Source organism: Puma concolor, chromosome C1 (assembly GCF_028749965.1).
Source record: "Puma concolor isolate L17-30 chromosome C1, mPumCon1.1.hap2, whole genome shotgun sequence".
NCBI lineage: Eukaryota > Metazoa > Chordata > Mammalia > Carnivora > Felidae > Puma > Puma concolor.
In genome coordinates this window covers 93,169,989-93,197,494 of record NC_141674.1, presented here as the reverse complement: position 1 = coordinate 93,197,494, position 27,506 = coordinate 93,169,989, and the positions used below count along the sequence as shown (strand labels likewise).

At 42.4% G+C, this 27,506-nt stretch overlaps 1 protein-coding gene and 1 pseudogene across 1 annotated transcript in view; one reads left to right on the top strand and one right to left on the bottom strand.

Annotated features, from left to right (window-relative positions):
* FNDC7 (fibronectin type III domain containing 7) overlaps positions 1–25,488 on the bottom strand; it is a 30,329-nt gene extending 4,841 nt beyond the window's left edge. The window contains exons 1-10 of the mRNA XM_086717728.1: positions 25,426–25,488; positions 24,878–24,896; positions 20,314–20,568; positions 18,819–19,079; positions 14,662–14,919; positions 11,740–11,994; positions 9,969–10,226; positions 9,133–9,387; positions 7,689–7,943; positions 4,211–4,471 (exon numbers count right to left, since the gene is read on the bottom strand). Of these exons, the coding sequence (XP_086573854.1) occupies positions 4,211–4,471; positions 7,689–7,943; positions 9,133–9,387; positions 9,969–10,226; positions 11,740–11,994; positions 14,662–14,919; positions 18,819–19,079; positions 20,314–20,568; positions 24,878–24,896; positions 25,426–25,488 (2,140 nt within the window). The remainder of the gene's footprint in view (positions 1–4,210; positions 4,472–7,688; positions 7,944–9,132; positions 9,388–9,968; positions 10,227–11,739; positions 11,995–14,661; positions 14,920–18,818; positions 19,080–20,313; positions 20,569–24,877; positions 24,897–25,425) is intronic.
* On the top strand, positions 16,688–16,782 carry LOC112849100 (U6 spliceosomal RNA; annotated as a pseudogene).
* Positions 25,489–27,506: the final 2,018 nt, after the last annotated feature.

Sequence of the window (27,506 nt, the reverse complement as noted above, 5' to 3'; positions counted from 1 at the left end):
CTTCAACTTGGGTCATGATCTCACAGTCCGTGAGTTCGAGCCCCGCATCGGGCTCTATGCTGACAGCTCAGAGCCTGGAGCCTGCTTCGGATTCTGTGTCTCCCTCTCTCTCTGTCCCTCCCCCATTTGCACTCTGTCTCTCTCTGTCTTTCAAAAATGAATAAATGTTAAAAAAAAAAAATTAAAAAAAAAAAAAAAGAATAGTGGAAAAGTGAACCAAAGAATGAATAAGAACCGGCTTGGGTGATAAGAGGATACAGCTAGCAGTATGACCCTGGACAAGTCACTTTCCTTTTCTGTGCCTTAATTTATCTGTAAAGTGGTAAAGAATAAGAACACCGACCTCATAAGGTGGTTATAGGAATCAATTGAGTTAATAGGACAGTGCCTGGCAATACACTCAATAAATATTGGTCATTATTATCATTTATAATATCGTCCTAATAATCAAAGGAAGGCATCACTGATATTGAAAAAAAGAAACGCAAAAAACAAAAAGAAAGAACTTTCCTCAGAGGCCTGATTTTTACCAGAGAAATGGAGCAAAAGCAGATTCCCTGAGTCTAAACACCCATCATTCCTAATATGGAATGGCTACAGGTTGCTATGGCACCCCGCCAGAGGGTATAGAGTTCTTTTTTAAGTTTATTTATGTATTTTGAGAAAGAGAAAGAGAGCACGAGCAGCGGAGGAACAGAGAGAGATAATCCCAAGTAGGCTCCATGCTGTCAGCACAGAGCAAGACATGAGGGGCAGTCTCACGAACTGTGAACCAAATCAAGAGTCAGATACTCAACCTACCGAGCCACCCAGGCGTTCCGAATCCGAGGGTATTCTGATAACAAGGTCTTCTAGTGGCTGACATACTGGCTGTGGGATCATAGGCAAACACATAAACTCATTCATTTTTTAATTTAAAATATATTGGAGATAGTTATGTGCTATGTGTTGAGAGTCCAGAGATTACTATTTATTAGGGGAAATAACACATTGTCAACTCACAGCTGTATGGCGGGGTAAAGGTAAGGGTGATATGGGGCCACAAAAGAGGGAGCACAAAGACTAATCAGCCTCTAAAAATTGGTGAAGACTTGGGTCACCTGGGTGGCTCAGTCAGTTAAGGGTCTGACTTCGGCTCAGGTTATGATCTCACAGTTCATGAGTTCAAGCCCCAAGTCAGGCTCTCTGCTCTCAGCACAGAGCCTGCTTTGGATCCTTTTTCCCCCTCTCTGCCCCTCCTCCACCCTATGCTCGCTCTCTTCCTCAAAAATAAACATTTTTTTAAAAATTGGAGAAGACTTAACAGAGAAGAGGAAATTCCCTTGGCAGAGGTGGAATCCCAGGCAAAGAGAAGAGTACTGCATCAGCTCAGAAGCATGGTACGGCACGGTATATGTGTGTGGTGAGGGCAGGTGTGTGGGAATGATTCCATGCGGCTATGCTAGAGAATAGAGTCCTCTTAGGACAGATATTGTGGAATGAGCCTAGAATTGTGTAGTTCCACACAGCAGGCACCTGTCACATGTAGCTCCTGAGGGCTCCAAATGTGGCTAGTCTGAACTGAGGTATGCTGTATTACATGAACACCAGATTTTGAAGACTTAGTATGAAAAAAATAATGTGAAATTTTTACATTGATTTCATGTTGAAATTATATTTTGGAGATGTTGGATTACTAAAATATATAATTAAATTAATTTTACCTGGGGAGTCTGGGTGGCTCAGTTGGTTAAGCATCTGACTCTTGATTTCAGCTCAGGTCATGATCTCAGGGTTGTGGGATCGAGCCTATGTTGGTCTCTGCACTGATGGCACAGAGCCTGCTTGGGATTCTCTCTCTCTCTCTCTCTCTCTCTCTCTCTCTCTGCCCCACCCTGCTCAAAATAAATAAATAAACTTAAAAAATTAATTTTACCTATTTGTTTTTAATTTTTTAATGTGGCTACTAGAAAATTTAAATTTTTTCATACATGGCTTGTGTTAAATATCTATTGAACAGTGCAAGTGTAGGAAGACTAACTATGGATGGACTGTGAGGAGCTTTGAATGCCATGCTCTAAGTACTGACTTTTATCCCATGGGGCAATGGAACACTTTTGAGGATTCTGAAGCATAAAGGAAACATAATTGGATCAGTGTCCGGAAATGACAACTCTGATAATAGCATGGAGGCTGGCATGAGCTCCAGAAGACAACACTGGGGCAGTAGTCTCGGGGAGAAGTGGTGAGGGCCTATCATATAGCAGTAGGTGTAGGAGAGAAGAGAAGTTAGATTTAAAAACCATTGTGGGGTGCCTGGCTGGCTCAGTCGGTAGAGCATGTGACCCTTGATTTTGGGGTTGTAAGTTTAAGCTCCATGTTGGGTGTAGAGATTACTCTTCTTCTTTTAAGTTTTTGAAAAAATGTTTATTTATTTATTTTGATAGAACAGGGGAGGGGCAGAGAGAGGAGAGAATCCCGAGAGAATCCCAGGCAGGCTCCATGCTGTCAGCATAGAGGCCAAGGTGGGGCTCGAACTCACAAACTGTGAGATCATGACCTAAGCTGAAATCAAGAGCCAGATGCTCAATGCACTGAGCCATCCAGGCACCCTGGGTGTAGAGATTACTTAAAATGTTTTTTAAAAATATTTTTAAAAACCCCAAAACATCACAAAGTGAATAGGATAGGATTTGGAGACCCCTTAAATATGGAGGGTAAAGGAGAGGCTGAAGCTGACTCCAGGGTTCTTAAAAACATTTTTTTAATGTTTTTATTTTATTTTTGAGAGAGAGAAAGAGACAGAGCACTAGTGGGGGAGGGGCAGAGAAAGAGGGAGACACAGAATCTGAAGCAGGCTCCAGGCTCTGAGCTGTCAGCACAGAGCCCGATGTAGAACTTGAACTCACGGATGGTGAGATCATCACCTGAGTCGAAGTCAGAGGCCCAACGGACTGAGCTACCCAAGCACCTCTGACTGAAGGATTTCTAGCTTGTGTACCTGAAATAAGGATGCAGGGAGGAAGATTAGAAACTGCAGAAGATCAGGAGTTCCCTTTTGCCCTGAGGAGTTGAAATGCCTTGGGGCACCTCCAGGTAGAGGTATCAAGTTTGAATATGAATTTAGAGGTTAGAAGAGTTATAGATAAGAGATTTGAGAGGCTGGAAGCCTCAATTTTCTCATTTATACGTTGGAGCTAATAAAACGTGTTGTTGAATCTACCTTATAGAGTTATTTTGAGCATTCAATGAGATACTGAATGTGAAAACACTTGATAAATTACAAAACAATACAAACATGATGAAACACTGGTATTGAGTCTCTTTTTCCTAAGATCTGTCCCTTCCCATAGGGCAGTACTTTGGGCCAGCTTGTTCTGTGGACAAGATAATGAAAATACAAGGAATCAGAGCATGACAGCCAAGGGCAGCAAGAACAGTATTAAGAAGACCTGGCCTGGTTCTTTCCAGGGGCCATTTGAGCCTTCCTGTTACCTATACATAATTAGAAATTCTTAGATTCTGGTTATCAGTAAAGGTTTCTGAGTCAGTATTTATTCTTCTTCCTGTGATCACCTATAAAGTTCTAGGGCCTTATCTCTTCTCTTAAAATTTATTTTTTAGAAATATATGAAAAATATATGTCTATGCTCTGGGCAAGGTAGCAGAAGGTGCTGGAAGACAGAACAGGGGAATTGCTAATGTTTTTCTGCCAGCTCTGGTGAGATGGCAGCTGCTGACAGTCATGTTTTGTGACCACAGACTGCCTGCCCACTCATATTTCCAAAGCTAGCTTCTGATTTATAAATTCATTTTTTCCCCTGATTCTCCAACTTCTCGAACCTGTGCAGATAAAGATTCAAGTCTCTTAATTTCCAACATTTCAGGGTGTTTATCATGATCTCTGAGACTATGTTAAAAACCGATTCCCAAATCTCAAAGCAAAAAATCATTTTAAATCTGCTTTACTATTTCAACAGCAAGCATCTGGTCCTTTTTCTGAAAAAGAAAGGGACAGTGAGGGGAGGAGTGTCTCCAAATCATATAATAAGAAAACATCACAGTTGCAAAGAAGCTTGAGATCCCCGTAGCCAGAATCTGCCTGCCGCATATAGAAATTTCACACCTCTTTGACCTTCCTAACATAGCAAATAAGTGTGATTGCTCTGAGTCTTAACTGACAGATTGAGTTCAGGGTTAGTTTCAAATAAAGCATTGTAACTTGCTCTACCTGAATAGATTTTTTTTGGACAGAAAGTAAGCTTCACTCCTGTCTCAGCAACTGGTGAGACCATCACGGTATATACATCCCCACAGGGTATCTTGGTGACATCACAAAAACTGAGGCCAGCTCTTGGTGCACAGGTGAAAATGCCTTTAGAACCGTAGAGGTCAGTGCTATAATTGGTAGAGCCCCTGGAGGCTTGCCAGTAGATTCGGATGCCATTAGGGCTCAGCCTATATAATTTCACTCCCAAAGGGCAGCAGGCACCTGAGGATAAAAACAGACACAAATCACTTATTCCACCATAGATAAACATGGCCTTTATTACAGTGGGGAAACAAGATAAGTAACCTAAATAATATATGATTAGAGCATTATTCGAAGGGGTACTCAAGTTCTTTCTGGGGTAGGCCACATGATTAGAAATCCATGTGTGATGCTGAGGTGAGCCAAGAATTGTTAATGGAGAACAACAGTGAGTTAAAAAGTTCCCACTTGGGGCACCTGGGTGGCTCAGTCAGTTAAGCGTCTGACTTTGGCTCAGGTCATGATCTCACTGTTCCTGGGTTGGAGCCCCGTGTTAGGCTCTGTGCTGACAGATCAGAGCCTGGAGCCTGCTTCAAATTCCGTGTTTCCTTGTCTCTCTGCCCTTCCCCCACTTGCACTCTGTCTCTGTCTCTCAAAAATAAATAAGACATTAAAAAAAATTAAAAAAAAAAACACAAAACTCCCCACTTGGTGGGGCGCCTGGGTGGCTCAGTTGGTTAAGCTTCCGACCTCAGCTCAGGTCATGATCTCACAGTTCATGAGTTCGAGTTCGAGTCCCGCATCGAGCTGTCTGCTGTCAACACAAAGCCCGTTTTGGATCCTCTGTACCCCTTCTCTCTCTGCCTCTCCCCTGCTTGCACTCTCTCTCTCTCTCTCTCAAAAATAAACATTACAGGGGCGCCTGGGTGGCGCAGTCGGTTAAGCGTCCGACTTCAGCCAGGTCACCATCTCGCGGTCCGTGAGTTCGAGCCCCGCGTCAGGCTCTGGGCTGATGGCTCAGAGCCTGGAGCCTGTTTCCGATTCTGTGTCTCCCTCTCTCTCTGCCCCTCCCCCGTTCATGCTCTGTCTCTCTCTGTCCCAAAAATAAATAAACGTTGAAAAAAAAAAAAAAAACATTACAAAAAATCTCCACTTGGCAGATATGTATTGTATACAAATGTGAGCCAAGTGTATAGAATCCTTGTTAAGATCTTTCATAATGCCCTAGTTCCACAAGATTTTAGTGGGATTGAATTTAAATCATCTGCATTCAGGTTTTTAAAAATTTATTTATTTATTTTGAGAGAGATAGTCAGCACGAGCAGGAGAGGGGCAGAAAAGGAGAGAGAGAATCCCGGGTGGGCTCTGTGCTAACACAGACCCCACAAGGAGCTCCAACTCATGAAGCCAGATCATGACCTGAGCCGAAACCAAGAGTTGGATGCTTAACTGACTGAGCCAGTCAGGTGCCCCATTAACTGCTATCAGCTTTAATTGAAAATACCTATTTTGCTGACCTGAGTAGCATGACACCTGGGGAGTAGTCACTTACACAAGAGTCAAGTGACCAGGCTTTGCTCATCCACACTTTGTCCATGCTAGCTCACTAGGTCCTACTGTTTTCTTTGCTAGATGCCCTGAGCAGGCTACACACATCAGGTGTCAAGCAGGGCACCGAATGGTGGCTTACTCAGTAATAAGAATTAAAATGTTGTTGTATGATGATTAAAACATTCAGTTATAGATAATCAGGTTCATTTGATTTGTTCTTTCTTTTAAAGAAAGGTTTTTTTACATGTGAAGATAAGCAGTGGGCCATATTCCCAGAACTGGATATCAGGGTAAGAACGCAGGCAGTAAATCTAATGAAAGATAATGCTCCCAAAGAAAGTATGAAACAGCTTACGTATGTGGAGCATGTTATAAATGCTTTCACATTATAATTATTACAATTTCTCTTACCAATGAGGAAACATTAGGGAAGATAAGGCAACGAAGCTTATAAGAACCTTCTTTTTTTTTTTTTTTTTTTTTTTGAGGGAGAGAGAGAGTGTGTGAGTGAGAGGTGGCGTCAGGGTGGGGAGAGGCAGAGAGAGGGAGAAAGAGAATGTCAAGCAGGCTTGCGTGGAGCCCCACGTGGGGCTCCATCTCATAACCTGAGATCCTGACCTGAGCTAAAACCAAGAGTCGGACACTTAACAGACTGAGCCTCCCTGGCGCCCCAGAAGCTGTATCTTTAGACTCCTAGTTGAAGACCTTTTCTACTGCCCGTGGGGAGGCAAAATTATATTTTAGCTCTCCCATCCCGTGCCCTGGGGCAGACATGGTGAACTAATGATTGTACTTTCTCATTAAAAAAGCATTTTCAGGAGTTTTCTTTTCTTTTTTCAAAAGCATGCCCCAAACAGTCACTTCAGTGGACTAGATTCACACAAGAGAATCAATCTTATTTGCTAACCCCATACCCACTACCTTCCCCTGCTATTCCCTAATGATTTGCTCTTTGTGAAGAACAAGATACAATACTGTCAGTAGACAGTGCTCTTTCAGCCTGTTGAAATAAGAAACCATTGAAGGAGATGGAGTGGTTTAGAAGAGAGAGGTGATAGCATAATAATAATGAGAAGAAAAGAATTCAAGACAAATAGAATGTGTGACCTAAATGCTTTCTGGAAACTGCCAGACTGAATTACTCTGTGCAGTGGGTAGCTGTGCCGTATAAATCCGTCCTGCCTTCAGAAAAAGTATACCTGAACCATGTTACCAAGGGAATCAATTCATCAACCACCAACAGAAGCCTCTGACGCTTTGAGGTTCTAAGTCAAGAGGAAACTTGTAAACATTTTAGAAAATAATCTGAATTTATAATGCTAGCAGAATGGAGATGCAGGATCTTTTTAAATGAGAAGGATGGGCTTACGTCTGGATTGCTAATAGTCAAAGTCCTGGGGTACCCAGGTGGCTCAGTCAGTTGGGCCCAGCCTCCAACTCTTGATTTCAACTCAGGTCATGATCTCACAGTTCTGTGAGCTTGAGCCCCATGTCGGCTCTGTGCTGGCATCTTGGAGCCTGCTTGGGATCCTCCCTCTCTCTCTCTGCCCCTCCTTTGCTTATGCTCTCTCCGTCTCTCTCAAAAAAATAAAAAAACTTAGGGGTGCCTGGGTGACTCAGTTGGTTGAACATTTAATTCTTGATTTCGGCTCAGGTCATGATCTCACAGTTCGTGGATTTGAGCCTCACATCAGTCTCTGCACTGACAGTGAGGAGCCGGCTTGGGATTCTTTCTCTCTCCCTCTGTCTACCCCTCCCCAGCTCAAGTTCATGCTTTCTCTCAAAATAAATAAATAAACTTTAAAAAATTATGAATAAGTAAGTAAATAAAGAAAGAAATAAACTTAAAAAAAAATAGTCGAAGTCCATATTGATACTCCATAGCTGGAATTTAGAATTCACTTACTAGAGAAATAACTTTGGTAGGTGCAGTCTGCAGTCAACCCAGTGGCACTAATCGCTTTTAATGCCACTGTGTAATTGACGCCACATGTGATACATCCCAGGAGGCACTGGTTTTGATGGGTGAGACACTTAGACTGTCCGGTGTGTGACTCCAGAACTGTCACATAGGTTTGGGCCCCGGTCCCAACAGTCCAGCTCACGTTGATTACTGATTGGGTGACCTGAGTTACTGTCAGACCAGCTGGACAGCACGGCACTTAGGTGGGGAAGAAGAGAAAGAATTGGGGATTTATTTCCACTGAGGGTTATTTGTGGGAAAATGACAGAGAATGGTATTTTGTCTGTATACCATTCAGTATCCTGCATTTCTCAAATCTTTAATTATTAAGCAAAATCTCCTTTTGTTAAGCGCAATCTCATTTCCTCTGATACATCATTTAACATCAACTCTACGTTGGGGTTGCTTTCCCCAAGAAGGCGGAGCACTAACTGGCTGTGGATAATGTGAGTTTCCTCCCAATGTTTTCAGAATAAGAAAGAAATCCTTTGTTGTTTCCCAACTTTAACAATTCCAGTTGCAAACTTCAAAGCAATGGCTGTATTCACTTCTTCTCACAATGTAACATTTCACAGCCTTTGCAATTAAAAGTATGTTGCCTTTTTCATGCATTTCATAGTACTTAATTGATATAAAAGCTTGCAATATTTTTAGCCACCTAAGAATATCACAGCCAATTCTCAAATTTTCAGAGATTGTTAAACAGGATATAGGATATCTAGAATCTTCCTGAGTATTGGGCATGGTCTCTATTCTGCTGCTTTTTACATTTCAACTTTTATAGTCCAAAGTGCCATCCATTGTATATAAGAGAAAATGTCCAAAAGCTTTAAGTAATTTGCTAAATTTCACTCACACACGGTGCTTTGAAGCTGTAACAGCTTTCTTTTATCAAGCTCTTACTGTGTATGCATCAGGCACCATGCTAAGTAAGTGCTTGCAGCATTAACTAACTTAACATTCGCAACCACCCGAGCAATCCATTCTCCCCTTTTACCAGAAAACTGAAATTCAGAAAGCATTTTACACAGAAAGGTTTTAAACGGCTGAGCCAAAGAAAGAAAACATAAGCCAGCTCATTTGGTTACTTGTTCGTTGTTTCGGGAGATTATGTCATGGAGGAATGTGAATTCAAATCAATGTTTTGCAGCGTCAATGTATTCCTCCTTTGATGTCAGCATAGGAATATATTAGAGTCTTTTGATGCTATTTTTACAGAAACTGTGTCCAAACATGGCAAGTTTTATTTTCTAAGACTGGGCTGTTTGAAAGGCCAGAGAGTATAATGTATTCCTATCACAGGGTCAACGAAATAAGAAAGTTCATGTCATAACGATTTCTAAGGACCGCACTGAAGTCAACGTTCAGGATGGAGGCTGCCACCTACCTGTTTCCAGGGGCACACTGAAGCTGGGCAGGCTCCGCCCTGCCTGTGTTTCAGCCACCGCAGTGACGGAGAACACGGAGCCGCAGGGCAAGCTCCCCACCACGCAGGACTCTCCCGTGCTGCTGCACCGATACAGCCCTTTCTCCCCCTGGGCAGTCACCGTGTAAGTGGCATCGTCATTAGTGGATCGCCAGTGCACACGAATCATGGAGAATGCATCCTTTGAAACGTTTTTTATTTCGGGACTGCAAGGAGCTAAGCGATTTTGGATTATTAATTGAAACAGTGTGAGTCAAAAATATCAGGTGTGCCATCTGGTCTAAATGTGATTCCCACCCCCGCCTCCCCCACCGCCCTAACATGAGATCATCCCTGCTTTCAAACATAATGAGCATGTAGGCCAGATTCACAGAGCCTTTGTGTGGAAACATGGTATTAGGTTCTTTTAGCATCAGACTCACCGGAAAATATTAAGGGGCATTTTGAACTCCAAAAGCAAAAGTAATTAAGATGAACATTTGCAGTCTTAACCCTCGTGGTGTGAATACGGAGAGTTCCCTGTCCCCCCCGCCCCCCAAAAGTCAGAGGAACTGAATGGCTGAAGTAATTACTGAGGAAGCTTTCCACTCTCCCCATGATCTCCTTTTTTGTTTTTTTTTTCCCCCACTTCCCTTGTTCTACCTACTCTTCTGCCCTTCTGTAGGAAGAGAGGGGCTCTGATGGTCCCCACAAAGAGTGGTTTTACAGTTCTTGCTGAATGCCCATCATGAAGGGCATGCCCATAGCCAGGGTGAATAGTTCAGACAGCAGTGAAGGAAATCATAGCTGTATCGTACCTGTGGTTACAAATCGGGAAGTACATGACATATTGCTGCCCCGGACTTCGCTGAAGGAATACACTGTGACGTTGTACTTGGTGTCACACTCTAGAGCGGAGAGGGTGCAAGCAGGCGCGGTGTCATTGCACTCAACCACTTTGAACCCATCTACAGCCTTGGTTTCATAAAGTTCGGCACCACGGACAGGAGACCAGACAATCTCTACTCTGTCACTGGACACCAACACAGGGTTAATATCGCTAGGACAACAGGGGGCTGAAAGCAGGAGCAGAGAGAGAAAATGGAGGTCAGTAAAGGAACAAGGATGTCAGAGGAGGGCATTGAGTCCTGATCTCCCAGGGCCCAGAGCTTCTGCCACAGCCCTCCTAAGTTGCTCCAAGAACCTCCTACAGGTCTTTCCAGCTGTGATCTTGGCCTAACACCCACTACATAAAGGATAAATCCTCTATGCATGATGTCCAAGGTCATCACAAGCTGCATCCAACCTACATGTTCAGCTGTGCCTCCCCTCACCAATTCCCTCAATTCCCCACCCTACACGTGCTCTCATTTCCTTATGCCTTGAAGACTGCTAACCCTCTACTGAAATGCTGTTCCTCTCTTCTGCCTGATAAAAACTATACCTAGTCTAAGTTCCCAATCCTATCAGTCTTTCCAGACACTAACCAGATAAGACTGAGGGCTGCAGGAGGGGGAAGGATCATTGTATTAGTACATCTTAGAACAGACCCTATACTATGTCATGGACAAATTCTGACAAATGTCTAGCATGGCTTGGAGTTTTCTGGGATGCCCTTGCCCCACCTACATTCCATTCATCCTTAAATATCCAGTTCAAGGTCACTCCTTCTGGAAGGCCCTCCTGTGCTCTTGAGACTTGATTGATAGCCTCTTATTCCATTTTCCAAAGGCATCAATTATTTGATTCCTTCAACTTGATAAAATTTATTGTAATCCAGCTAGTTATACACAATGATATTATGTTTTTATTTGTAAATATGGTTAAGTTTAAATCACTCACTCCATTCATTCTTCAAACATCAAGCATTTCCCATATGCCAATCACAGTATAAGAAACATTGAGGATGAAGAGGTAAATAAAACAGTCCCTGCTCCCTAGAAGATCCAAGCCTAGTAGAAGAGAATAATGGTAATAATGATGCTAATAAAAAATGCTTTGCACTGTGCTTTACCACATGCAAAGACCTATTTCATATTCATGCTCTCATTATTATTTGTCCCATTTTGCATACTAAGGATACTAAGGAACTAGCAAGGTAATGTCTTTATCCCCATTTTTCAAATGAGTTAGAGGTCAAGTTAGGACAATTAGGACAAGTTAGGACAGGTGTCCTGCTGCAGAGCCTTCCACACCAGGCAGTGCCTTTGCCATGGCATCTCTGTTTTCAGGTCTCGGGGAAAGGGTGAACTCCTGAGACAGGAGGACTGTGTCCCCTTCAGCACCTTGCACAGGGTGCTGAACACTCAGTAGATCATGGTGGAGGGTTTAATTTTTCAGAGCAGGTATGTACGACTATATTCTTTGCTCTCTTTTCACTTCTACGCCTTGCATCTTGTTAAGGTTGGGTCCATGAACCCAAAATTTCCTGCTCTGGAAAGAATGTGAGAGGAGAGATTCTCTTTCTGTTCTTGACCCTGGAATGACTCCCAGGTAACCTATGTCAGTCAGTTATCGCAAAGGTGATTTATGCTGCTGCTGAGTTCAGGGAACTCAGAACTCCCTTCACAAGCATCAAGTGCAACTTACCTGTGGTATAATTGAACACATCGCCCAGAGGACTCTGCCCTGCCTTGTTATAGGCAAAAACACTAATAAAGTAAGTGAAGCCACATTCAGATAAGAAATTGCACTGGGTGAGGGATGTGTTGCAGTGGACTTCCAAGCCATCATCACTCTTCACAAAGGCCACATAGTAATCACCCAGATCTACATTGGACCAAGCCACAGACAGGTGGCCCGGAGGATCTTCTTGGATGGTCACTCTTCCAGGTGCACAAGCAACTAGGAAACAGTAAATAATGAACAGCTATGAGAGTCCTGCAAGAGATTTTCTTTATACCTTTGCAATTGTCCAGAATATCACATGCCATGGACAAGGAATAAATCAAACAGTATGTGCAAACCAACAAGGCATTCTCACATGTTGTAAAACTTATCTCACACAATACATGCTAGACAATGTCAGAAATAGGCATGGATGGGGCGCCCGAGTGGCTCAGTTGGTTAAGTGTCTGACATCGGCTCAGGTCATGATCTCACAGTTTGTGCTGACAGTGCAGAGCCTGGAGCCTGTTTTGGATTCTGCATCTTCTCCTCTCTCTGCCCCTCTCCCGTTCACACTCTGTCTTTCTCAAAAATAAATAAACATTAAAAAAATTTTTTTAATTAAAAAAATAAAAGAAATAGGTATGGATCACCTTGGTTAACATTGCATTCATTTCTGTGTTAAGACAATGCAAGGATCAGCATAGAATGAAGGGATGACTTCAAATGAAGTTTATTCTTTCAAGATCTAAGCTTTTAAAATTTTAGCCATCTTTAGTGGAATCTTCCTAAAATATATTTCACAATTCTGGGACCCAGGAAACACATAGCACTTTCGAAACATAGTTCTTTTATTGGTAAGTTGGGCTGTTCCCATGATCATGACTGATTGTTTTACAATTTTTTTTTAATGTCTGTTTATTTTTGAGAGACAGAGAACAAACAAGCGAGGGAGGGGCAGAGAGAGAGGAAGACACAGAATCCAAAGCAGGCTCCAGACTCTGAGCTGTCAGCACAGAACTCGATGTGGGGCTCGAACTCACAAACCATGAGATCATAACCTGAGCCGTAAGTTGGACGCTTAACCAACTGAGCCACCCAGGCGTCCCATGACTGATTGTTTTATACGCAAACTGATGCCACCCAACTGTAAACATGCAGGATTATTTCAGTGGCACTTTACCCTGGCTGCACATTAGAATTAAGTGAGGAGCTTTTACAAACTAGTCATACCAGACTCCACTCCCAGAAGCTCTGATTTAGTTGATCTTAGGTGGATTTTTAAAAAGCTCCCCAGATGCTCTTAATGTGCCTCCAAGATTGGGAAACACTGGAGGGTTCTCTCCTGCATTAAATGACTAACTTGGATCTGCTATGCTTTTGAAAGTGTATTCTTATCTTTTCCTTCACTCTCAGCTATTCCAACCTCATAACCATTTCTAATAGGCTGTCTGCAGCAAATTATAACTGTCAAAAGAGAGGCCAAATCACCAGGTTTGCTATCAGTGACCTTAATTTAACATAACTATAAGAAATTGTGCATCTGGGCTCCTGGGTGGCTCAGTTGGTTAAGTATCCCACTCTTGATTTCAGCTCAGGTCATGATCTCACAGTTCGTGAGACCCAGCCCCATGTTGAGCTCTGTGCCGGCAACACAGGACCTGCTTGGGATTCTCTCTCTGTCTCCTCTCTCCTCTCTCCTCTCTCCTCTCTCAATAAATAAATAAACTTTTAAAAAAGTTAAAAAAAAAAAAAAAGAAACTGTGTATCTGAGGGCTTGGCTTATTTTTTCCCTGTAAAATACACTGCATCAGCTTGGTGATGGCTCTTTTCCTCTCTGTTCAGAAGCCTTTGAAACTCAGGATGACATAGTTCTCTCTGTTGGGTAAAGTGGACATTATTGTGATTATCTACATTTTCTTTGGCTTAGAGGACTAAAATCAGGCAAACCTGGGCTTGAATCCTAGCTCTAACGCTTATTATTGGTGTGACTTTGGAAAAATTACATCAGACCTAAATTTTTTTTTTATCTGAAAATGGAAATAATAGAGCCTACATCATTGAGTTGTCATGAAAGATAAATAAAATGATGTATTTATAGTGCCTGGTACATAGTAGGTCTTCACTAAATGTTAGTTCCCATCACCAAAACACAGAAATGTTTCTAAATAGAGGAGTAAACCTCCACATATGTAAGCCTTCATTTTTCTGATAAGATGAAAATAGGAAGATATTTAAACACATACTCAGAATTATAGACTGCCCACCTTTATTTAACAAATAGCTCCCTCCCAGCATAGGTCTGCAAAACATGATGTAAGGAAGAGGCCACTGTGTGTACTGCACAGTTAAACCTATGTATAACTCCAACTGGATCCTAGAATTTTTACAGCTTTACAAAGTATAAAGAAAATCAATTAATGAAAGAATAGAATAGGAGCCAGGACTCCTAATTTTCAAAGATGTGCTTTTTCCAATGTGTGATATCCAGTTTTACTATCACATTAAAACTCCTTAGGGGCGCCTGGGTGGCGCAGTCGGTTAAGCGTCCGACTTCAGCCAGGTCACGATCTCGCGGTCCGTGAGTTCGAGCCCCGCGTCGGGCTCTGGGCTGATGGCTCAGAGCCTGGAGCCTGTTTCCGATTCTGTGTCTCCCTCTCTCTCTGCCCCTCGCCCGTTCATGCTCTGTCTCTCTCTGTCCCAAAAATAAATAAACGTTGAAAAAAAAATTAAAAAAAAAAAAGCAAAAAAAAAAACCTCCTTAGAATGTCCCATTCAATGCTTTCACTTAGACCAGGCTTCTAGAATGTTCTGGAACATTATCAACATTATCAGGTGGTTATTTGTTTCCCTTATGGCAGTCACACTGGCTTACCAGCCCCACAGTCACTCTTGCTTACATACCAGTTTTTAGGGCCTCTGATGAAGTTGACTTGCTAGACCCAGCATCATTACTTGCTAAAACTGAAATTAGGTACTCAGTCCCACACTGTAGGGAGGAGATAGTACAGGCACTGCGAGTCGTACTACAGCTCAGCTCCGAAGAGTCACTCAAAGCCATCACAGTATAGTTGAAAGCTCCTTCCGTTGGGGCCCATGAAACAGAAGCCTTCAGAGCCCCACCGTCAAGAGAGACTTGAATGCTGGCAGGGGCACGAGGACCTAGATATTTGAGAAACAATTAAGATTTTGCAGTAGCCTCGAAAATCCAAGTAAGATCTGGCCTAACAACATTGCAGAGCTTGGAGGATGACGTACCATGATAGTAGGATAATTGCAAGCATTTAGAGCATAAAATCGGGACTTAGGGTAACACATCTGCCGTTGACTATGCAAACTCATAACTAGCTATGCAACCTTATCCATGTTATTTAATATGTTATTTACTTTTTTTTTTAACGTCTGTAAAATGGATCTAATAAGATCAGTCCCTAACACATATTAGGTGCTAAATAAGTATTCATTCATTCACTGAATGGATCAGTGAACACACAACAAGTAATTGAATAATTAAATGAGATTATAAATGTGCAGGGCTAAAAGGGCCCTACGGATATGTTATTAAGTGGTAGGTCAAATATTCTATTATCGAAAGATGAAGCTGAACGGAGTAGCTTCAACAATATCCTTCCTTTACTTTTTTTTTTTTTTTTTAAATAGGCTCTATGCCCAGCACAGAGCCCAATGTAGGGCTTAAACTCACGACCCTGAGATTGAGACCTGAGCTGAGATCAAGAGTTGGATGCTTAACCAACTGAGCCAGGCAGGCACCCCTACTTTTTTTTTTTAAAGATTTTATTTTTAAGTAATCTCTACACCAACATGGGGCTTGAACTTACAACTCTGAAATCAAGACTCATATGCTCTACTAGTTGAGACAGCCAGACACCGTTCCCTTCTTTACTTCTGACACCTGCTAAGACTTTTTCTGTAAGTGTTTTTAGGTCATAACTGATTCTAGAAGAGCAGAATTTCATTCCACTCGAAATCAAAGGGAAGAAAGGAAAGTATCAAGTGTGATGGTCATATATTAGAGCAGTCATTTTAGTGTCTCCAAAAACTTCCCTCTACGTTCTTAGAAATATGCCTTCCTCTTTTCAGGGTTATCCTTTTGAGAAAGCTTGAGAAGTATCCTTTTGTGTTGGGGATCTGTGCTGTAATAAGGCCCACCTGGAAGGCATTAGAAAACTGCTTGCATAGCATATGAGCAGAAACCAGCAACTTCTAGACACACGTGGGTTATACAGGCAAGGCCCTGTTTGAGGAAACAGGGACTCAACTCATCCTCTACAGGGCACATCCCTGCCATATTTCTCCTATAGGCCTTCGAGGTCCTACAGGACCCTTCCCCTGCTTCCTGGTTAGACTGCAGAGGCAGTTCTGCTCTGAAGTAATTCTGGGTTCAAGGCTAGTAAAAGTAACCTGCAGTATTTTAGGACAACCAGCTCTTTCCACATGGGGGATGGGAGAACCAGGAAAAATGAGTACAGTATTGGGGGTTGTTGGGGGGTTGAATTGAGTCCCCTCAAAATTCATATGTTGAAGTCCTAACCCCTAGTACCTCAAAATGTCATCTTATTTGAAAACAGGGTCATAGTAGATGCAATTAGTGCAGATGAGATCATTAGGGTGGGCCCTAATCCAATATGACTGGTGTCCTTAGAAAGAGAGAAAATTTTGTGCTTGCTTTGGCAACACATATACTAAAACTGGAATGATACACGGGGCGCTTGAGTGGCTTAGTTGGTTAAGCATCCAACTTCAGCTCAGGTCATGATCTCACAGTTGGTGGGTTGGAGCCCCACGTTAGGCTCTGTGCTGAGCTCAGAGCCTGGAGCCTGCTTTGGATTCTGTGTCTCCCTCTCTCTCTCTGCCCCTCCCCTGCTCATGCTCTGTCTCTGTCTCTCTCAAAAATGAATAAACATCAAAAAAAAATTTTTTTTATAATAAAATTGGAATGATATGGATTAGCATGGCCCCTGCATAAGGAATGACATGCAAATTCATGATGCATTAATTAATTAATTAAAAAATAAAAAGAGGAAATCTGGACATAGGCATACACTTCGAGGTAGAATGCCATGTGATTATGAAGGGCACCATCTATAAGCCAAGGAGAAAGGCCTGGAACAAATCCTTCCCTCATAGTCCTGAGAAGGAACCAATTGTGCTGACACCTTGATGTCAGACTTCTGGCCTCCAAAACGGGGAGACAACAAATTTGTGTTGTTTAAGTAGGTTTGTGGCACTTTGTTAAGACAGCCCTAGCAAACTAATAGAGAAGCTAAATCTATACTCTAAAAAATTAAAAAAAAAATTTTTGTTTATGTTTTATTTATTTTTGAGAGAGAGAGCAAGCGAGCACGGGAGGGACAGAGAGAGAGAGGGAGACACAGAATCCGAGACTGACTCTGTCTCAGTCCAGACTCTGAGCTAGCTGTTAGCACAGAGCCAGATGCAGGCCTCGAACCCGTGAACTGGGAGATCATGACCTGAGCCGAAGTTGGACGCTCAACCGACTGAGCCACCCAGGCGCCCCAATACTCTAAAATATGTTTAAACAGGGGCGCCTGGGTGGCGCAGTCGGTTAAGCGTCCGACTTCAGCCAGGTCACGATCTCGCGGTCCGTGAGTTCGAGCCCCACGTCGGGCTCTGGGCTGATGGCTCAGAACCTGGAGCCTGTTTCCGATTCTGTGTCTCCCTCTCTCTCTCTGCCCCTCCCCCGTTCATGCTCTGTCTCTCTCTGTCCCAAAAATAAATAAACGTTGAAAAAAAAAAAAATTAAAAAAAAAAATTAAAAAAATAAATAAATAAAATATGTTTAAACATGGGAAACAAATGAAAAAGGAAAGCTTTAAGAAAACAGTCACCTTTGGAGGTGGCTGTCCCTGACCCCAGCCTGATGGAGAGGTTTCCTCTCATACCACTCTGTGCCTGCAAATCCTTCTCTCAAAGCACTTGTTACACTGAACTGTAACCACTGATTTATGCATTGGTCTCCCTAAGACACAATCAGTTCTCCAAGTGTAGGGATTACACTTTAATTGATTTTGTGTCCCCATCAGCTAAATGATGCCCAGTACATAGTGGGCCCTCAGTTAACGTTTGTGGAAAGAAAGAATGAATGAATGCATAGAAAAAGGCCGGGGGAGACTGGTTTATCACAGACATCCTGACTCACAAGGTCCATCAAGAATCACCTTAAGGCCACCTTGCTATGATGTTGCACCCTTTCTCCCTGAATTTCTGTCTTGACTCACAGATAATGGGGCTTCCATCCCACCCTTCAAACTTAGGGTATGTTGGAAAGAACAGCTCTGGTTTCTTTCCTCCCTTTCCTTGGTTCTCTCCAAGGGATGAAACAGCTTATCTGGTTGGTGAGAGTCTGGCATTAGGCCACATTGTCAGTGGGTGGCTTACTCTGTCTCGAGAGAAAAAAAAAATCCCTCTCCTTCCCTCCCTCTCCCTCTCATTCTTTTTGGCTTACTCCAGCAGATCAGTTTGGGTTTCCACATATTATGCAGTAGGCCTAAGCTGAGCAGGCCTAAGCTGAGGTTTGGGGCAATATATCTGAAATTCTGATTCCCAGCACAGCATAAAGTACCCTAACAACAGGAACTTTGTTTCGTTTGCTGCTGGATCTCTAGAGCAATGCTCGCTCAAAGTTGGCTCACACTCACTAAATGGCTACTGAATAAAATGAATTTCTGTTTGTCCCAGTTCTTTCTGTTTATGCTGTTGGTCTGAAGCTAGGAAGGGTCGGGGAGACTCATAAACCTAGCAAAAATCATCTCCTGTTGTGTGATATGGCATGTGTATGCTTGAAATAAGTTAGATATCAGAGACGGAGAAGCCATGCTCTGTGTATTCTGAGCAGCATTTCTTTATACAGGCAGTCAGCCTTTAAGCTACCGCACTATAAATAAACTCATAATAAATTTAAATATCTACTGCCAGCTGCTCTGTACTTATCAGTTAACACCCGCTTCCAACGGCTACGATGCATAGCCTCTCATTAATCAAAAGGGAGATTGCTTGAGGCTGAGCTGGGAAGTCCTTACTTGTTCTCTGATTGCAGGTGGAGTCGTCCCCAGGGGTTCCATTGGCATTCCACGCATAGGCCTTTATGGTGTAGAGAGTCCCAGCATCTAACCTGGTGAATGTCAAGGAGGTGTTTGTGGTATTCTCTTTCCATATTCTACCCAAACCATTGGCTCGCATAATGGACACAGAGAATCCAATTGCCATATATACAGATTCCCACTGCACAAGAATAGAGTCTGGACTTGGAGAGCTTACTTCTAGAATTGGTGCAGCCAACACTATGAAGACAAAAACACATGCATTTGCGTTAGGAAACTCCAATAGAGGATAATTCAGATTTAGAAATAAATAATTTGAGGTTGATCATCCATATTATGAAATAATTATTTGCTTTGCAAAAGGATTTATGGTAGGTAGAGTTCCACTAAATAATGGCTATCTAGGGGCACCTGGGTGGCTCAGTCGGTTAAGCATCCAACTCTTGCTTTTGGCTTGGGTCATGACCTTGAAGTTGGTGAGTTTGAGCCCCACACTGGGCTCCAAGCTGACAGCATGGAGCCTGCTTGGGAGTCTGTCTCCTCTCTCTCTGACCCTCCCCCACTTGCGCTCTCTCTCTCAAAAATAAATAAATAGGGGTGCCTGGGTGGCTCAGTCGGTTAAGCGTCCGACTTCGGCCCAGGTCACGATCTCATGGTCCGTGAGTTCGAGCCCCGCGTTGGGCTCTGTGCTGACAGCTCAGAGCCTGGAGCCTACTTCAGATTCTGTGTTTCCCTCTCTTTCTCTGCTCCTCCCCCGTTCATGCTTTGTCTCTCTCTGTCTCAAAAATAAACAAACATTAAAATAAATAAATAAATAAATAAACAAAAATAATGTGTATTATAATACACATTATTATAAAATAATAAAATATATAATATATATAAATAATGTGACTATCTAAATGTGTATTAATCATAAATGACTCAGCAAAGGAATGGGGAACAGAATAATTCTAATATTAGGCATGACTTTCAACTGGAGGTTTGTAAGAAATTATATAAAATATCTCTGTAATTATAATATGGGGAAATGATGGTTTATAATATTTTTTTAGAAAATTTTTATGTTTATTTGCTTATTTTGAAAAGGGGCAGAGGAGCAGAAAGAGAGGAGTGAGAATTTGAAGCAGGCTTTGTGCTGTCAGCCAAGAACCCAATGTGGGGCTCGAACTCACTAACTGTGAGATCATGACCTGAGCCGAAGTCTGATGCTTAACTGAGTCACCCAGGTGCCCTTAAAAGCAGGGATGTTTGTAAAGACGCCCAAAATGGGTTTTATTTTCCAAAGCATCTGGAATTTAAATACCACCACCTCCACAGATATCTGAATTCCCAAAACATTTCGTGGCTTTCACCTCTGGGCCCTGAATCGTAGGCACTCAAATGACACAAAATTATATCATGTACTTGCAGCCTCAGTATAACGAATCCAGGTCACAAACAATAGCCCGACAGAGGACAAGCATCCAGCTACCTGTCTTTGCCTGCTTTGGAAGCGATGCTGGGCTTCTCCCAGTGGCACTGACGGATCTGACAGTGATTTGGTACAAGGTTGCAGCCTTCAGGCCTGTCACAGTGCCTGGGGAATTGGCCACCATGGTTTCAATGACAGTGTCTCCATCTTCAGCCGTGAGAAGATAACTGGTGGCCCCTGGCACTGTGGCCCATTCCACAGTGATGCTGGTGCTGATTTTTGAATATGCCTGATCAATAGTGGGTATTTCAGGAGCTGGAAGAGATTTTGAAGTTGTACATTAGCTAGGATATCTATGAAGATTACTTCTTTCACCGTTTTCTTTTTCTTCTTCTTTTTTTTTTTTTAAGAAATTTTATTTTAAGTAATCTCTGCACCTAATGTGGGGCTCGAACTTAGAACTCTGAGATCAAGAGTCGCATGCTCTCCTGACTGAGCCAGCCAGGCGCCCCTGCCCTCATTTTCAAGATCAAGACAAAACAGAGAAAAAGAAATGCAAAGCTACTCTCCAAAAGAGAGCCAGAAAGCTCAAACTTCTCATTCAGAATGGGATTTCAAATTTTTTTTTTTTCAACGTTTATTTATTTTTGGGACAGAGAGAGCATGAACGGGGGAGGGGCAGAGAGAGAGGAAGACACAGAATCGGAAACAGGCTCCAGGCTCTGAGCCATCAGCCCAGAGCCTGACGCGGGGCTCGAACTCACGGACCGCAAGATCGTGACCTGGCTGAAGTCAGACGCTTAACCGACTGCACCACCCAGGCGCCCCAGAGTGGGATTTCAAAGAGGTTTTTCCCAGTTGCCTCTGGGATAATTTGTATTTTTTGTACTTTTCAAAGGGTTAAATCAGAGTGGGGAGTGGGGCCCCTGCCTGGCTCAGTCTGTAGAGCATGCGACCCTTGATCTCGGGGTTGTGAGCTCTAGTCCCACATTGGGGATAGAGCCTACTTTAAAAAAAAAAAAAAACAACAACAGGGAATGATTGTGGGAAAGAACTCTGAGAGGAAGGAGAGAGTCATTGAGGGGCTTCATTCCAGAGGCTTCCACACTGGTTTGGCACTCTGTGAATTCCCAGGCCTTCTCTGCTGCCGCCAATCTCCCCTCCCAGCCCCTCACCTATGCTCCACTGCCTCCACCTGAAGGCCAGGGTCTCACCTCTGCTGTGGCTATGTCTCCATCTCGTGCACTTGCACATTTCCCACAAGGTATCTAATCTAATGGAGGAAGAGGGAACATTGAGTTCTTTGTTTTACGATTGCTCTATCATACTTTCTTTCATGTTATCAGAGTGGAACCATTTTTAGATTCTTCTATATAAAACAAAAATAAACATTATTGTCCCACTCTCCATCAAAACATCTGCCCCAGCATAAGAAGGAGGTGCCGTGGTCTCTCCTCACCTGGGCCAGGCCATGGTTTGTCTGTGGGACATCAATGCTTATGTCATGAGTTTATATAAGGCATTCCTGCACTTTGGGTAAGGGGTAAGAGATACAGCATGGTAACAAGACTTACAACATTGTAAAACTCCACAGGCACAAAAATGCCCTGGGTGCAGGAGGTCCAAGTGGAAGAAAAGGTCAAACAGAAATAGCTGGTTTTAAGTTTGGAACTGGCACTTAGCCTTTTATGTTCAATGTACCTCACTTGCCGGGTAAAATCACTATAGACCAACTTCAAAACTAAAGGGCAAAACGAAACTATAGGGCAAAGAGGAGAAAGAGTAACTATAGACCAAATGTGTGATTTACTGGTATCGACTCCCTCTCCTCGGCAGACCCCCACCTACCAAATCCCTATGTGCATAGACAACTTCTCTTTCTGCACCAATAGCCCAGAGGGTTGGCTTTGGCAGCAACTCAGAAATAGCCAATCTGCAAGACTGAACAAAGTCTCCACTGTGCACTGGCCAGACATTCCTTGAACGTCACCCAGGACTGTCTCTTTTGCCACCGAAAGAAAACTCTGAAAGTTACATATGCTGGGGAAAAGTCGCAGACCTGCTCATCTTAGCCATTGGCCAGCAGAAGGTGACTGCAGGAAGCACCCATGTCCGCTCTCCCCCACGGCAGGATAGACAGCCCCATCAAGGGCCCCCCTCTTCACCCCTCCCCCACCCCCCAATCATCCCCTTTCTGCTATCAGCTATTTGTCCTGTGTTATAGGTCTTCTTTCCTCTAACTAACTTGATTGTGTCTCTCAACTCCTTTTCCAATAATTTCTACATCTTAAGATTTACTTTGAAATGTAAAATATCTACATCTCAGGATTGTTGTGAGGATTAAGTTAAATTTTGCATGCAAGGGGGCTTTGATAGGTGGAAAGGGCTAGTGTGTGTGTGTGTGTGTGTGTGTGTGTGTGTGTGTACTAGGATGAGCAATTTTTAGGTTTAGAAGAGCCAGACCACATGGCACTGCCATGGACAAGTGTTAGAAGGTGAAATCCTGGGGAGTCTGGGTAAGCACAGGAGAGACAGATTACCTGCTTCACTGGGTGGGATCTGACCAGTAACAGCAGTGAAAGATCAACACCTCTGTACTACGCTTCCCTTAAAGAAATGAGAAGCCTGACTGGGATGTGTAAGGCTCCATAAATTAGCAGGAGTTCTCCCCTCTTTCTCAGTTCTGTGTTTGGCCCACTTACTGCTCTGACGAAAGAGATAACTTTATTCTCTAGATTTGCAATCAACCACTCTGATCAGTCAAAAGTGAAAGAGACCCTTTGCTTCTCAGTATCTGTGCATTCCACCAACTCATAGAGATCTAAATTAGCTCAGGCAGCCCCAGTGGCCAGACACAGATAAAAAGCCTATTCCAGAACCCAAAGAGAATCATAATACACACACCCAAAATGGAACCTCCTACATAGTATCAATAAAGCACATGCCATTTATTGAAAAACCAGGATGAATCAATTAATAGCATCATTGGTATCTCAGCCTGCCCCATTCTTTCTCTCAAATACTGTGGATAGTGTGGGACTAAAAAGGGCCCTGCCCTGAGGGCTCAGTGTCTCCTGCGACCTTCTAAGGACACAGAAGTAGATTTTGTTCTAGTTCTTTGTTCACCCAAAGGCCACTTCTAAAAAAAAGTCACTTTGTATATGGCCAACCAGTCCTTTTCATTGCTTCCTGGTGATCGTGAAGGTTTCTCAAGAATAAGGTAAAGGATACAAATAAAACATGAGATAATTTTTGGAAACTTATGCACATGCACGGATTTTATGGGTCAGCCACCTGTAACACTGTCAAATTTTTATTATTTTGTTTATTTATTTATTTTGAGAGAGAGTGGGAGGGGCAGAGAGAGAGGGAGGGAGAGGGTTCTCTCTCTCTGCAGAGAGACCCCTAAGCAGGCTCTGCACTGTCAGCACAGAGCTGAGGCAGGACTCAAACTAGTGAACCATGGGAATCATGATCTGAGCGGAAACCAAGAGCCAGATGCTTAACTGACTGAGCCACCCAGGTGCCCCTATTTTATTTTAAAAATTGAGGCACCTGTCTGGCTCAATTGATAGAGCATGTGACTCTTGATCTCAGGGTTGTGAGTTCAAGCCCCACATTGGGTGTAGAGATTACTTTAAAATAAAAATCTTTGGGGCACCTGAATGGCTCAGTCTTTTATACGTCCAACTCTTGATTTCGGCTCAGGTCATGATCTTAAGGTTCATGGAATTGAGCCCTGTGTGGGGCTCCACCCTGAGCCTGCTTGAGATTCTCTCTCCCTCTCCCTCTTCCCACCTCTCTTCCTCACTCTGTCCCCCCTTCCCCCCTCTCTCCCCCTATCTCCTGCTCATGCTCGCTCTCTCCCGCTTTCTAAAATAAAATTTTTAAAAATCCGCCCAATTTTTAAATGGCCTTAATTGCACTTCCTTTTCTGTGGCAGACAAAATAATAAATACAAATTGTTCTCATTTACGTTGAATTGCTATGAGACCTTATTGGTGATATGATCAATATTACATGGGTCCTCTAAATAATCGAAATCTCATGGACTATAAATTTCCTCTAAAGAAATTATCCTTGGCTTTAGTCATTTATTCAGCAAAAATGACGGTAAAATTTTTTTAAAAGAAAGACTTTTTCTAGTCCTAAGTTTTCATTTTCTGTATTTTAAGGATGCACTATTACAAGTGTAAAATCCTTTCTTATAAAAGTAGAGAATCCTAAGCTTTTACTCAAAAACATGTCTAGTTTTCTTCTCTAGTTCTTCAGAATACAAATAAGAAAAATTATATAAATTAGACTTTTCACTATTTGTGGCTAAAACTTTATTTCTTTGGCTAGAATGATAATCACCATAATATTTTACTAATGACAACTGAATTTGAGAAATCCATCACTACATTACTTTTTATACATCTCAGTACTCAATAGGAAGGTCTTATGAGGACTTGTAAGTTTGGTCCATGTATTTGTCTTACCAGTTACACTCACAGTGTGAACACTCAGGAGATGTTGAATATTTTTCCGAGATAGCTTTTCTATTTCAGGGTAGCCCAAGAATTAACAGTGGAAATTAAAATCAAACATGGGGAAGGAAAACTTGTGTTTTAAAAACTTTTACCTGTATTTGCTGAAGCAACCTGAAAAGAAAAGTTTACAAAAATTAGAACCATGAAGAAAAATGCCATTTGCGGAAATGTAAAACATAAATCGGAGCAGTAATAAGTGTATCACAACATTTTCATTCGTAATGCGAGCAATATCTGAATCCATACAGAGCATTTATTTGCACAAATTATTTCCCAAACTCAAATCTACCCCCAAAGGAATCCTAAATAGAATTTAGAGGCTGGAAACAGATCACATTACTATTTCATTTTTCTCCCTGAATCTGCCTATTGAACTAAGTCAGTAGCTGTTGACAGATTTTTCAGAAATCTTTGTTCTTAAAATATAATGATAATCTTGTTTTCTTTCTCTAGTAAATTGCATTAAATTTCAAACATGCAAGCATATACAATCTTGGTATGGTCCAAAACTATTTTGTTTTCTATCTCCCCACCCACTAATCTCTCAAAAAGAGAGAGACAGAGACAGAGAGAGAGAGTGATAATAAATGTCTTTGTTCCCCCCTAAATAGTTGCAGGTGGGTTGGAATGGTGAACTCACCATTTTAAGACAGATAAGGCTGAATCCAATGAAAGACAAACATTTCTTGGGTCCGCCAGCCATCCTGGTGAATATAAGACTCACATGGCACACAGCAGAGTGATCAGGGTCCTCTTTGGTCCCCAGGAGGGCAGCACTGCCGGTGGCTGGGCTGTTGGGCAGCAACGTTAGGAGCAGATTCTGGGAAGTAGCTCCTCCCCTTTAGTGCGAGCAGACCCGTAACTGGGGGCACCTGGAGGCTGGCAGGGACAGGTGTTTCGAAGACTGAAAAAAAGAAGAGTTGAAAAACCACACCAAACTGGCCAAAAAACTACTGTAATCTGTGTTCCGAGGTATATGTAGAATGTTCTCTTTTTCTTTAAAAGACTTTTTTTTTTAAGCTTTTTTTAAAGTAATTGCTATACCCAACTTGGGTCTCGAACTCACAAACCCAAGATCAAGAGTCGCATGCCCTTCTGACTGAGCCAGCCAGGTGCCCCTAAAAATTTTTTTTCTAAATAAAATTTTACAAAGCTGTATAGAAAACTATTGATATAAGGGAATGATCATCTTAAACTGGGGGATCCTGACCGGTTTTATTCATTCTTTTTCATCTTTATTTGTTGTTCTTATTGTGGTTGTTGCAATACAAAGTGATCAGTTCTGCTGTCAGGAGCAATTTGCTGCAAAGCTTCAATATCTAGGATGAAAGGTCAGGGGCCTGAGGGGCAGAAGAATCGGGGAGATGTTGTTTAAGGGTGTAAACTTACAGGGCGCCTGGGTGTCTCAGTCGGTTAAGTGTCCAATTCTTGGTTTCGGCTCAGGTCATGATCTCAACCTAGGTTCGAGCCCCACGTGGGGCTCCGTGCTGACAATGCAGAACCTGCTTGGAATTCTGTCTCTCTCTCTCTCTCTCTCTCTCTGTCCCTCCTCTGTTTTCTCTCTCTCTCTCTCTCTCTCAAAATAAATAAATAAACAAACATAAAAAAGGATATAAACTTAATAGTGTTGGAAATATAATGGACAACATAGTGATTATAGTCAATAATATTGTATTAAAGAACTTCGAAGTTGCTAAAAGACTAAATCTTAATTGTTCATAATGCATACAACAATGGTGAGTATATGATGTGATAGAGGTATTGACTAATGCTATTATAGTCATCACATTGCCATATATTAATGTACCAAACCAACACATCGTACACCTCAAACTTACACAACGTTATATGTCAATCATATCTTTAAAAAAGTGGAGGGGGGTACCTGGGTGGCTCAGTTAGTTGAACACCTGACTTCAGCACAGGTCACGACCTCGCGGTTCGTGAGTTCAAGCCCCACATCAGGCCCACTCCTGTCGGCGCAAAACCAGCTTAGGATCCTCTCTAGCCCCTCTCTCTGCCTCTCCCCTGATTGTATTCTCCCCCAAATAAATAAATAAATAAATAAATAAATAAATAAATAAAAAGATGGAAGGGCAGGAGGATGTCCCTGTGCAGAGAAAGATACCCTGAATGAATACCATTCATTTATCCACAGCACCACCCTGTAGTTCCAGCACTTCCTATTTCCAGAGCCATCATCTAGTTCAAACTCCCGATAAGCATTTAATCCAAACACTGTAATATTTAATTCTAATAATAAAAAATATGTAAATGAGTAATCAACATTGTTAATTGACTTGTATGGAATCACACAAGTATTAAATGGTGGATCTGAGGCTAAAACTCATCACTCTGACATCTGCTTCTGTCGAAAATAGAGTAAAATGGAGTGGATTTACCACCCCCAACTTCAGCTTATTATAAAACCACAATAATTAAGACAGGATTAAATAATTACAAGGATTGGCATCAAAACAGATACGTCAATGGAACAAAATAGATCAATAGTACAGCGTAGAGAGTCCAAAAATAGATCCACACATGGATAGACAATTGATTTTCTTTTTTTTTTTTTTTTTTCAACGTTTTTATTTTTATTTTTGGGACAGAGAGAGACAGAGCATGAACGGGGGAGGGGCAGAGAGAGAGGGAGACACAGAATCGGAAACAGGCTCCAGGCTCTGAGCCATCAGCCCAGAGCCTGACGCGGGGCTCGAA